Source organism: Ornithodoros turicata, chromosome 2, assembly GCF_037126465.1.
Source record: "Ornithodoros turicata isolate Travis chromosome 2, ASM3712646v1, whole genome shotgun sequence".
Taxonomy (NCBI): domain Eukaryota; kingdom Metazoa; phylum Arthropoda; class Arachnida; order Ixodida; family Argasidae; genus Ornithodoros; species Ornithodoros turicata.
The window spans coordinates 138617445-138631417 of record NC_088202.1 but is presented as its reverse complement, the minus strand read 5'-3'; the positions used below and the strand labels follow the sequence as shown (position 1 = coordinate 138631417).

Below are 13973 nucleotides of genomic sequence, written 5' to 3'. Positions count from 1 at the left end.
AGGAGAACGCTCGCTGATTGGCCTAGAAAAATGTTGTCTGCTACTCCGCTGTCGTCTGCTACTCGGCTGTTCGGGGTTCTGATAAAGCCTTTCTCCTTGCTCGGTAATGCTTCGGCCGCTCTTTCTCTCCCCAATTCTCCGGGAAAACTGGCAAAACAGGTTTACAGCTGCAAAGGGACAAGGCGCTGACCCCCACTGACCGACAAACCAGAACGAGTCTCCTTATGCCGTCATCGGTGACGTGCCATCATACCTCCTCATCCTCGTTATAGCTGGAGTGGCGAGTTAAGGGTGAAGGGGCGGAGCTATGTTTATGTGAGTTTTTTTCTGGGAAACAAATTGCACACATCAAAACCTTTCGCGCTATTCGGTATAATGGCACACACACTTTCATCAGATGTCTTAATCTGAATTTTTTTTGGATGGCCCTCTGTACTCCTTTAAGAGATGTAGGTGCATATAATACTCAGTCCTTTTGTAGCGCAGACCAAGCGTTTGGGCTGGTTGGTTCATATTGGATTAAAAACAATTAAAAACCCCCAGTGCTGGGTAGGACGAGGACAGAGGATAAAAGGGCAAGGACCGGCACTGAACTACAACCAAGTGAAGTTTATTTTTCGAGCAAACCAGTGGCACCCCTCTCACCCCCGCAAAAACCGACCAACGCAGAGATGCGTCAACGTCAGGTTGCAGGAGCATGCCAGGCCGAGCTCCCAATATTCAACTTTAAAAGATCACGTAAAAGATTGCGATGGTTGCAAAAAAACAGCCCCCAGATTATCGCGGAACGTAAATTCTTTTTCACGAGCACGGAAGAGGGAAGCTTCTTTATCAGGAGGCTAGGTTTATTCGAGAGGAAGGGGATAATTGTGTTAGTATGGCATCCATCGATTTCACAAAGAAAATCGAAGAATTTATCAACGCACGAAACAACAGATAGGCAAGCAGATTTGGAAGAACTTGTTTCTGGTGTATAGCGCTCTCTTTTGGTCGGTTTTTGCGGGGTGCCGCTGGTTTGTTCGAAAAATAAACTTCACTTGGTTGCGGTTCAGTGCCGGTCCTTGTCCTTTTATCCCCTGTCCTCGTCCTACCCAGCACTGGCGGTTTTTAATTGTTTTTAATCCTCACAGTCCTGTACACATGTTTCACAACTCCTGACCAGGCCTCCACGCCTTCCGAGTTTCGCAATGAGGGTCTAGTACGACTTTATTATGTACTTTAAGTGTTCCTGCAACTTGAACGGATCATCATCCTTGCAACTTCGCCCAACGCCTTGCGCTTCGAGGAAAATCTCACTCCAGGGAGCAATACCAGAATATTAAATATTAAAGCTCCAGGGAAATCATCGCCGGATACAGGATTTGCGCGTCGTTTCAGCTTTAAGTTGTACGGTTTCCTATTTTGCTTCGTCTCTTTTGGCGCGTTCGTGTAAGACCCATACGCTTGCAGTTTGAGCCGTTATGTCTGACTTTATTGACTTACCGAAACGCCGATTATAAATATTTAATGGAACACCCGTCCTTGATGGAATGAAAAGTAGCGTGGGTGAGGGACCTCCGATATAGTTCCCGCGAACCGCCTATAAAATCGGATTTATGAAAAGTTTGTCAGCGCTATGTGCGGACTTAGCTTAGATCCTCGACAAAAAAAGAGACTAGGCTTAACAAATTATATGAATTATCGACGGAAAAAGTTTCCAGTGTAGCAAAGTGCACCAGCTATGGAGTTGCTCCTATTGCAGGGTAAAAAAACGGGCGACTTGCAGAGGACGACAGTGTCTGGGATAAACTATGACTCGTGTGGTATGTTGGTCGTACACTGTAAACTTTTTCACACCTTTAAAGGTGTGCGCTATGAACATTCAAGCTGGTTGCGTAACATTGCATCTCCAGGATGATATTTTACAAAATTTGGAAAGCATTGCTAAAGATCAAGTGTCAGTGCAAATCTTGCTTTCATTATGTCTTGGATATCGTAGGTACGAGCTAATGCATATAGGCATCGCTATCGATAATCGAGCACGCGCAAGTGTCTACAATACTGTTGAACAACGTTGAGATGTTGCAAGACTGAATTTTTGGAGGACAGAAAACACTCGAGTAAAGCAAATTTGTGCGAAACCGTGCTCCATTATGATGTTACCAAAAATACCCCTAAAAAGGCGTGCGCCATGCACGTTGTTACACCTTTAAAGGTGTGAAAAGATTTAGAGTGTAGAGAGTGAGCATACTAATAATGATAATAATAATAATTTATTTCCACATAACATAACATGTGGTACTGACAGTGATATCCCAGATTTTCATCTATGGGGGGATTAGTGTCCCATAGGAGAGGGGGGGGGGGTAACGCCCATATCTGCTGCTTGTGTGGCGCTTTTGTCCTGTCTGACCTGTATTTTAGAGAGAGGAGGAGTATTAAAAGATCTCGATTTGGAGGCATTAGGAGGGTGCGAGAGGGGGGGGGTGCTGGGCAACCCCCCGGCATACTGAGACACTGAGAGCGCTACAAGCACTGCTTTATTGAGCAAGGACACGAAGCCCCATAGGCACGCAGTCAGAACAATAGTATAGATAAACTAAATTAGGAGCTGTTCGGATAGACGGGAAATAGGAATCCGTGCGACACACATCAACAAGAAGCTGTGCCGGTGTCGCGTATATATATATATATAGTGTATAACAGAGCTATGGTTTATTTAGTAGCCGAGCCCTGCAACTTTCACGCAGGCAGGAACGACGACGTCAGCGCAAATCCGGTGCAGTAGATGAGCCCCATATTCGTGTTGTCGCGGAGGAACGAAGCAGGGGACTTGACATTGATGGATGATGGAGGCTTTCTGACCCCCAGAGCCTTCATCTTTTGTTTTCGCCTGGTGGCATTCCCGATAAACGAAAACCTCCTGATGAGGGTCCAACGCAATGCCTTCTTCACGTCGCGTGAGCTCAAGGACAGGAAGAGACCGGACCACATATCACATGGCGAAGCGAGAGGTTCGGCTTCGATGGGCTCGCGGGTGTTTTCGGAATTGTGTTCTACCATGATGGATAGACCCCAGTAGAGGAAACGGGAAAACTGCGCGAGGGAGAAGTCTGTCGCAAATATACGATTTTAAAAAGATGCGCGCGCCACCAAGCGCGCCGCGCAAAGCAGCATGGGAACTGTGAGGGACACTGCTCTGTCGTCTGCTTCGGTTATGGTTTACCCTGGCTGACGCTGCTGCTGCGCACACTGGGAATGTTATTGTTCTTCCTCTACCTCCGCCTCTGGCCGTCTCATAATGCTTTAAGGCGCTCTAAGTTCCCATGAGCCCTTGCGTGCCACAGGTGGCGCTTGCTTTCCTAAAAAGCTCTATTCGAAATGAGAAAAAGTTAGCGGGTTAAAATCGTGGCCTCTCGGGGAAATGCTGTTGTTACGGGACGCCCTCCAGTGCTGTCGTCTGCTACTCATTTCCGGATGTAAGTTTCTGTTCGCGCTCAGGGTTGCCTTCAAACGTACCAAAATGGTCCAAATAGAAGGGAGGGGAGATATGTAAAGCGAAAATAAGCGGCGACGTTGGTCCACGTTATGAGGACCTGCTACTCCGCATTCATTTGTTATGGCTGCAGGCAGCAGCCACCGAAACACACGCGTCAGTGGGACACTGTTGATGTCACAGTGAAGTAGTCACAGCCACTAAGAGTCGCGGTCACCGCAGTCCAAGACGAGAAATCCAGCCCGTGCCTGTCAGTCTATAGTAAAATGCTGGGATGCAGAACTTCCTGATTTAATGGGCCGGTGGCCGGTCCAAATAGTTGCGAGGACTCTAAATTCATTTGGTTCTTAATTCTTCTTTTTATTCACTTTTGCATCTAAAACACGTCGCGACATTTTCCCCTTGCGTGCTGATAGTTGACTGCTTCATCTTTGTGTAGATTTGTTCAATTGATTGCATTGTACAACTGAAGCCACTCGAATAACAGATATCACTAAAACTACATAGATATTTGAATGAACAGGCTGTTTGCTTTTAGTCGAAACAGACTCCTTATAAGACAAAGATATGCGGGTAGCACAGATGCCGTTTTTGCGGGTGAGTTACAGACCTGGCGGACATAAACGGCTTAAGCTCCAATTCTGCTATCTCAGATTTTCCCAGAAAGCCTCTAATTGAAAAGTTAATTGACCAGTTTTAAGCAATTGGTCCTTGAGTATTTACGTATTTACATACTCTCTTCAGGAAAATGTCCACCTAGCCGGAAACCCACCTGCAAAGATGGCATATACATGTTGTTCTCATAGATTGTTTAGCAAAAAAATCCGCACTGAATTTAAAAAAGCACACCTAACTGCAGATCATTGCATTTGCCGTGCCCTCCATTTCTATTGTACCGTTTCCTCTAAGTTTTTTTCTAGCGCAAATCACACAAACCCTTCTGAGAGATACACATCACATTAATAAACTTTAAACGCGTAATAAACACATTTGTTTCCAGCGAAGGCGAAACATTGCACGCGACGATTGCACTTTCATCTGATTGATTGATTGATTGAAAGAAAGAAAAAAATGGGGATTGTAGCCCTCATCACGAAGGCCGGCTGCCCCAGATCACCTAAAGAAAGGAATTCCAGGCACATCCACCATCACCCACTGGAGATGTCGCGAAGCGGCGACGAACGCCACAGACAGGTCATAGCCCATCTAACAGCTTGGTGTCCCTTAAAAACTGTGTAACGGCTCGCAAAGCTGGCAGTTGAGTGCTCATTGGCCATGGGCCCAGCACCTTCTGCACTCCGAAGGGTCCTGCTTCCGTCCCATCAGTACCGGTCATCCTGCTTCTACATCACTTTGAAGTCCTCAACTCCCCTTTCTCCCACCTTCGTTTCCTTTTTTTTTTTTTTGGCTATAGTCGTGACGATGCCCACTCGAGTGCGGCCAACAACGGCAAGCTACCTCGACACCCCCCCCCCCCCCCCCCCCCCCCCCCCGAAGGGTCGATTGTCAACTCGGCCTAACGCGGCTACAAGTCTGTCACGACACTCAGAGTATCTTGGGCACGTAACTATAATATGTTCGACGTCTTCGATTGAGCCACAGACTGGACAATTAGGAGAGTCCGCCTTCCCAAGCCTGTACAGGAGCCTTTCACTGTATGGTACATTGAGCCGGAGCCTGTGAAACAATGACGTAATCTGCACTTTCATCTCCCAGCATCGTCCGTATTCGGACTTCAGTTGGTCATTTACTTTTTATTTTTTTCTCCGTTCCTCTCGAATGCATGGAATTGAAGAGCTGGATACCTCCCCGAAGAGCACAGCTCGCATAAGCGAATCCGAAATCGACGCGCATTAACTCCATACCATCGCTCACGGCCAATAAACATTACCGTCAGTGGAAATGTTCGCCGCTGGAGACGCGGGCATTTGTCTACATCGAATAGTTGTCTGGAATGAACTCCGTTCTGGGACTCATAGCCCCGCGCGAATGGCACATTCGCAATTTGAACGGAACTCTAAAAGAGAGAAAAGACAAGCTGAGTGGTTTCAAATACGTAGCTTTTATTGTTTTTGCAAATAGGTTTTTTGTAGAGTTTTCGCACAATACACTTTTAAAAAAAGGGTGTACTTTAAAGGAGTACAGAGGGCCATCCAAAAAAATTTCAGATTAAGACATCTGATGAAAGTGTGTGTGTCATTATACCGAATAGCGCGAAAGGTATTGATGTGTGCAATTTGTTTCCCAGAAAAAAACTCACATAAACATAGCTCCGCGCCTTCACCCTTAACTCGCCACTCCAGCTATAACGAGGATGAGGAGGTATGATGGCACGTCACCGATGACGGCATAAGGAGACTCGTTCTGGTTTGCTGGTCAGTGGGGGTCAGCGCATTGTCCCTTTGCCGCCGTAAACCTGTTTTGCCAGTTTTCCCGGAGAATTGGGGATAGAAGGAGCGGCCGAAGCATTACCGAACAAGGAGAAAGGCTTTATCAGAACCCCGAACAGCCGAGTAGCAGACGACAGCGGAGTAGCAGACAACATTTCTCTAGGCCAATCAGCGAGCGTTCTCCTTATAGCGTCAGCGCGAGGTTCCAGGCAGATCACAGGCTGGTACTGCTCTTCACCACCGTTGCGCACGGTCGCTTTTTGCGGCGTATTTTAAATTCAATTTTTGCGATAATTATGACTCTGTGGTGTAAATTACTTCGCATGGTGCATCTTACTGGCAAACTTTTTTACAGTTTTATAGGAAGAAAACTGGGTGTTAAAAACGACTTCTGTGCTACTTTAACTCCTTTTTTTTGCCACATATATAACACCCTTTTGGAGAGTACAATCACGCTCAAAAGGGTGTCTCCTCACTCCCTCAAGGGGGTAGCATAACACCTTTCTTCCTACTGGAGGGTAATATTACTCCCCGGCAGGGAGAAGGTGTTATGCTACTCCCTTGAAGGAGTGAAGAGACACCCTTTTGAGCGTAACTCTACTCTCCAAAAGGGTGTTATATATGTGGCAAGGAAAGGAGTTAAACTACACCCTTTTTTTTAAGAGTGTAGGCAGTCGACGCGTTTTTTGTAATGACGAAAGGTAACTTTTCTTGTGGCTATATATACACAGCAGGTAACATATTTTGTTCTGTTGAAGCAACATCCATATATTTTACTTATTGTACCTCTGTTCAGTCGTGACGATGTATGTGTTTAACGTTATGGAAATGTAACTTCGGGGGTGGCAGGATATGTTAAGTAGAATACGCGGAGAAGTTGAACGCAACAATGATGATCTCTTGCGCAGTATTTTATTTGATACCTTTCAGTGTGTAACAAGGGTGCTTTTGTAATTAAACACCTGTCTCTAATCCGCAGTCTCAATTTAGACGTGTAATAGCAGTGTTCAAAAAGGTTTTTGCGAAAGATCCATCTGAAATAGTGTCCTATATATGGAATACACCCCCCTGAATTGCGCTTTCTATGGAATATGCCCTTTGAAATGGTGCTTTTTGTAGAATACACCGTTTACACTCTTAGAAATGAACTTCACCGCATAGCACGCTCCTAGCCAGCCATCATCTCGAATGATATCGTTATCTGCCCCGATTTGTTGAAAACGGGAGGTTTACGCCTTTTTTGTGACAATTATGAACAGCATAAGTGTCACAGAAGAGGCGTATGCCTCCCGTTTACAACAAATCAGGGCAGATAACGATATCATTCGGGATGATGGTTGGCTAGAAGCGTGCTATGCGGTGAAATTCATTTTTAAGAGTGTAGGACACACCTTCTGCATGGCATTTACAACCCAAAGGTGTAAAAAAATTACTGTGTACTGCGAAGTACATGCGTTGCTGGAGGCAGAAGCTATAGAATACACGTGTCCCTGTTACGATCACTGTGTGCAGCAATGTGTGGGAGGTAAACATTGCTTCCAACACCGTGTGTCGGAGATTTCCGGCGCACGTCCAAAGTACCCCGGGTGGTCGAAATTATCCGCAGTCTTACCCTGCGGCACGTGCAGCATGTAGTCACAAAAGTATATGTGGACGGACTCCCCTTACGAGTAAATCGACTCCCAATTACTATTGGGTGCGTTTTCTTATTCAACCCGAGTAGCCAGGGGTCGGGTAACGACGTCAGAACCTTTATCATCACGCGACTTCAGAGTAGCCACCTTTGATCGTAATTTTCGAACGGCTAGAGTTACTCTGCGCTCAAAATGGCGGACTGGCCTGACGTGCGAGACGATGTGGAAGTGGTGGCATAATGTCTGTTAAAGAACTTACCGCAGATGAGTGCACTCCGGCAGATTTTGAAAATGTTCCGGACAGTTTTTAACCAGTCCTACATTTCGAAATTGAACGCCACCCATATTGTCTGTCAACAGGACGGTTGGTAGCAGAAGACGCATTGTCGTCTGCTAGCTTGTGTGTGACGTCAGAACGACGGCTACCCTTCTTCCGAGCAGAGTAAAGTAGAGTTGTTACTCCCTGCTCATAAAAAATGGCAAGGCTTACGAAACCGCGTTAAGACCGCATGACGGTGCCATAGAAGGCGGGAACGTGGCCATGCTGAGAAGGGGAACATATCCGTACATCACAGAAAGAGAGCCAGAGAACGAGATCCCACCGCATCTCCGTAGAAAGCGTACTAGCGCTTACACACGATTTCTGCTGCTCATGGGCAGCACACTGAAGAATGATGTACTCGTACTCAATGTCCACTAGTGAGCCCCACGTGAAGCAGTTCGTAGACATTAACCACCTTTTAGCGCTACAAGTGAGCTAAAGTAGCCGGTTTCACTCTTGTGGTTTCATGGTCGCCATATTATTTTAAAAACACAAATCCTAACCCAACCGTAGACATTCTGTACATCCTGTGAGGTGTAAAATCACTTCGTCGTGTATGTGAAGTTAGTTTGTTTTGGAGTGGCTCTGTTTATAGAAAACGCAGGTGCGTGTAACATGAAATCAAGCAAATTCAAGATTTTGAAAACGAAAATATTTGGACACTCAAAATGCCACCCTGTGTTAAACGTCATGTCTTCAGGCTCCTACCAAATTTGTGGTATGGGAGCCTACATGGCAAACTAGACATCCCAGCTTTCCTTGGATGTATGTGCTGTTGAGCAACTTATCATAGATGTCTTGTGTACGTCGGATATTGGCATGTGGATCGTTTGTTTCCTCAGTCAGATTCCTGCGTCCCGGCAAGTCATCAGACAATTCGTGATACGTCTTGGTCAGATGGTTTAGGAGATTGGAGGGCAGCTGCAGATAGAAGAACACAAAATGTAGTTACGCGTACCTCGGCAGGGTGCACAGTGCAATCCGACGCCTATGGATCTGCGCGGACAGCCACTATGTGAAGAAGGCTTTGTCCTATATTTCTCTGTAAGTGCTCAAACGTCGCCATACCAGCACTGGGCAGCTGTTTCGGCCTTTTTGGGCCTCTTCAGCATTGCGCAGGCAGGCGAGGTTTGAGGGCGGTGGTGTCAGAAGGGCACGTGGAACGTGATATTCTCCCGTCAGGGTGAGAGACTCACCTACTCCTATATTTTCACTACTCCTATATTTGTTTGACTTCTTGTTTGTTTGTGTTTACATTCCCACCATCACGATCAGGATCGCCATCGCCACTCCAATCATCGTCATCTCTTATCATCGTCATCTCTCATCATCGTCATAACTCATATTAGACCCCCTAGCTATGGGGTAGCGTTCCATTCCTAGAGTGGAAAAACCTCCCCACTTCATTGCCAAAATATAGTTGTTGTTGTTGTCTGTAGAAAGGTCCCACAAACAAAACCCCTGTTCGCTTGCGTTCGTGTTGTCGCATACCATATTGTTCAAACCAGGATGGTAGCCAGGAAAATATTTCGGGGGGTGGGGGAGGGGATCTATGGGGACTTTACATGCGAGAGGAGGATTTCCCCATGTTTCCCTCTCCCAAATGCACTACCAAAGGTACAGTTTCGGGGCTTTGAACCCCCTAACCCCCTTGGCTACGCCCCTGGTACAAACCACTGTTATTTTAGAGAACATGCTTATAGAAGCCTACTAAGTAAGTTTCCTTGTTGATCCTCCAGGTGGCAGCGACTGTCGAGAGATGATGGCACACCCGTTCATGTAGGAAACAACGGGAGAGTGGAGCCATTGGACGGGTCACTTATCATTCGAAAGATTACCTCGGAGGACAGTGGACGATATTTATGCACTGTCAGCAACGGAGTTGGCGAAGAAACAGCTCACATCACCCTCCAAGTGCACGGTAAGTAATACCTCAATAAACTTTCTGTAACGTCTGAGTAGTGTGTGGGGCGGGAACGCTCCGCCCCAACTATCGCAGGATAAATGTGAAGGACGGTTATTTGCATAGACGTACACCTGCATTGGGAGTTTTACAGCTGAGAGAGTAATAGACGCTTACGTCGGAAATAGACATCGCGAACAACGAAACTCATGTTCTGCTTGAAGTAGTTCTCTGACGAGCATATATCTGCAGCCATCGGGCGGGCTGCGGCAGACGTGGGCTCCAGACGGTAAACACGTTCGTTGCCGCTGGACCCAACATGTGAGGGAGTCCACTGCAGTAAACTTCCAGTACCAGACGGCGATACTTGAGCACGCAAACGCAGCGCTTCTGATGCAGCGTGCCAGCACGTTGATGGCCCTGATATGGATATCAGCGGATGCATGTACTATTGCAAGGATCTTCGCAATCGTGGAGGTTTTCCTTGCTAGGATATGTCGAGGTCTGGAACGCAATATGCGCGCAGATGGCACTTCTGCTGCAGTGGTCACAGGCGTCGTCAGTGAAGACGAGCTTCTGCTGGGAGTAATCGTGTCGCAAATAAGGTTCTCCGCAACCGCTCGGGCTTCGAGGCTGGATACCGTCCTCTTCTTGAGACCGGGGATGGAAGCGGATGCACGCGGTACATGCTCACGACACGGCGGGCATACGGATCGCTAGCCATGCTAGCTAGAAAAAAGCAGCTCAGCTCCCGTGGTATACTGGTTAGGATGATCGCTTTCCACGCCGGGTACTGGAAGGTGACGCGGGTTAGAATTTCCGCACCGGCTGTGCTCCCTAGCGTTTTCCTTGGGATTCCAGCAGACTTTCCAGTCGAATGTCAGCACAGTTCCCCGTCAAGTCGGCCCAGGACGCATACTAACCCCCCATGTACAATCCCACTCCTTCCTGCTGTCCTCTCTCCATCTGTATACGCTGCTCGTAGCCACAGTTGCTTCGCGGCGCTAACACGGAGTAAAAGGAAGACAGATAGAAATTGTGAAGAAGGACGCGGTTTCGGGGTAATACGGCTGATTGACGAAGAGCAAAGCTCGGTGCTGTCCTGTGGATCTGTCATGGAACTGCACCAGTTTTCTGACACTGCGATTTTATGTATTGGCCGAAGTTCTGTGCGTTCCGGATGAATGAAGACTGGTTGCTTCCTGGACTTGAGGTATGTTTGGTTGACGCTAGCGGAGCTGGGAATCCCGAGGGCTGTTCTAATACCTGCCCGATAAGGGCTGCTGTGTGGGTGACACAGGTGACAGGTGACACATGACAGACACGTGACACAGGACAGCTGATTCGTTCTACTTGGAGCTCGTGAGCCCGGCGCAGGGAAGTGACACGATCTTGGTTCGGTGCTAACAGTGTGTCTTGGCAAGACATCAGTGTCCCGCGGTGACTGCGCCACCTGTGGAGGCCGCAGTGCAAGCCAGCAAGTACATATAGAAAGGGAAAATAGCCGAAGTTCTGTGGCTACATGTTTATAATTAGATCTTGCACTCCCAGCCGAGGATACAGCTGTTTCGCTCTACTTAAAGCTCGTCAGCACGGCGCATGGAAGTGCCACGATCTTGGATCGGTGCTAACAGTGTGTCTAGACATCAGTGTCCCGCGATGACGGCGCCACCTGTGGAGGCCGCAGTGCAAGCCAGCAAGTACATATACAAAGGAAAGATAGCCGAAGCTCTGTGGCTGCACGTTGAGCATACGCTTATAATTTAATCAGACACGGTGTTCGAGTGAGTATGAGTGAGGGAAATGTAAGAGTGAAAGGGGGATGAGTGTGAGAGAGTTGTTGATGTGTCCCTTCAGATGACGCGCCCTTGGAAGTCGCTGGGGGAGGTGTGTTAGCTTAGCTCAATTGGTAGAGCCCTGGACCGGTAATTCAGAAGATGTTGGTTCGAGTGCTACAGCTGGCTAACTTTTTCAGTGACTTCCATGTTTCACAGTGTTCGAGACATACTGATCGAAATATACTGTTAGCGCCGATCCAAGATAGTATGACTTCCCTGTGCCGGGCTGACGAGCTTCGAGTAGAGCGAAACAGCTGTCCTTGGCTGGGAGTGCACGATCAAACTGTAAACATATGCTCAACGTGCAGCCACAGAGCTTCGGCTATTTTGCCTTTGTATATATATATATATATATATATCGCTTAACAAATCCAACACACCACCAGGTGACATCATCACCGACACACCGAATCAATTATGACGTCAAACAATCCCACCATCACATGTGCCGGTTTCCCCACATACCGAACATATAAACACCCGTCTTCCATGTGCTTTTTATCGCTTCTACAACATCCCCAAACCAGCCGCCAAACGACATGTACAGCACTCGGTCGCCCCTTTTGGTATATGCGCACTCTGATGGCGAAAATATTTCACGCTCTACTGGCAGTGTTTCTCTTCTTCTTTTTTTTCTTCTTTTTTTTTCGACCCTGTCCCGATATTGCAAATACGCCTTCCTTCCTTCCTTACGGCGTGCATTCCATATCGGGCGAAAAGCCGTCGATGCTGCCGTCAATTGAAAATGATTCGCATAAGGAATAAAACTGGGCTGCTGCTGCTGCCGTTTCATTCCCCCGTTCCTTTTTCTTTTCTTTGTCGGAATTATATTTCCTACTATACTGCCAGGGAGGGATGACCGTGCATACATATTGGTGTAATCTCTTTCTCGGTGTCACTTCTTTTTTATTCTTCTTCTTTCTTTTGTTTTGCTCGGCGAAAATAATTTCGTCGGAACGATAAGCTGAAAGACAAATATACTAGTAATAATAAATATTGAAGGGTGCTCGCGTCGAAGGTACTGATTAAACTTTCTCCGCATTTGCATGCCGTCGGGGAGTAGAGGGAAAGATATTTTTATTTATTCATTTATTTATTTTGTGACAAATTCAATAAGGTTGATAAAAGAGGTCAGCACGTAGTACTTTGTGCTCCTTGCCGCACGTGTGTCGAAAATTGGTGGTGTCTTTTCGAGAGTGAGGGGGTGAACTATACGTGTTTCATGTTTCCTCGCTTTATTGATTCAAATGCCGTTAGCTGAAATGGTACAGGTAAAAAGGTACAGGTTCGTCTTCTTTTTAAGTGTTGAGAGAGGTCAGCCAATATTTGGCTTAATGCTCTCGAAGAATGTAGAGGGTTGGATCAAGGTCCACTTGGCAGAAGTAACAACAAAATTAAAAAACACTGAAGCCTTCCTTTAATGGTTACAAGCTTTCATGCAGTGGACTGCATTTCGTCAGGTGCCAATCGTTCCTCTTCAAAGAAAAAAATAAATAAACTTCACCCGGACAAAAAAAGAAAAAGGTTCGTAGCTGTTTTTCTTTCTTTTTTTTTTCTTCTTTTTTTGCGTCGTTCAATTGCAATGTTGTAACGTTCAAAAACAATTACAGTCGCAAAATTTTCTATTACATATTTTCACCAGCAACGTTGTGTTTGTATGGGCATTAAGCATTGTTAATGTAAAGATAAAAGCACTTGGAAGTATGGCACGACCATTTATTTGCGTAGATCCGTAGCTGCGAATAAATACTTCGTAAACGTATAGTGGAGTAAAAGTAAGGGAAAGAGCTGTAAAATGTGTGTGTCCCATAGAAGAACAGCCTCCGTTTCAAATGTTGGTGGAGGCTGCGGATTCGTTTTTTAAACGTTACACAGAGTAGATATCATCTGTTGCAGTAACAGCGTATGGGGCCGGGCTTCTACTAAGGAAGGCCTCGGAAAGCGAAGCTCTTAAACATGCTCGAAAACGAAATCGTTCTGTGTGTCCCCGCAGCGAGGCGAGGAAAATCGGCTTCCACACGATTGCCTGTGTTGGGATAAAGAGCCTGAGGAAAGCCTTCCTTCTTTTCCAGGCAAATATTCGTGAGTTTGCACTTTGCTCGCACGCTTCATTTCATCGTGTGTTCCCTTACACTGAGAGGGGGTTCAATAGAGCGCGGCTGAGGTAAGCACTTTGTGGAACTGGTGTACTCGTTTAAGTCTCCTGCCCTAGGAAGATCAAGAACAGCTATCGTCGAATGACAGTCTCGGGTCCGCTTCCATTTTCAGCTTAGCATTGCGAACGTCTGAGGAGGATTACGCCACGATTTTGTTTTGTTTTCACGCCGAGCCGAAGCACAGGCTGACGGAAGTTGACAATGTGAAGAGGAGAGGGTCCGTAAGGTAAACGCAGTATTTTGGAAGGTTCTCTT

General features: G+C 46.7%; 1 protein-coding gene across 2 annotated transcripts in view; it reads left to right on the top strand.

Moving 5' to 3' along the window:
* LOC135386219 (cell adhesion molecule Dscam1-like) overlaps positions 1-13973 on the top strand; it is a 139094-nt gene that overhangs the window by 16358 nt on the left and 108763 nt on the right. For both annotated transcript variants that reach the window (XM_064616035.1, XM_064616033.1), the window contains exon 4: positions 9561-9742. In XM_064616035.1, the coding sequence (XP_064472105.1) occupies positions 9561-9742 (182 nt within the window). The remainder of the gene's footprint in view (positions 1-9560; positions 9743-13973) is intronic.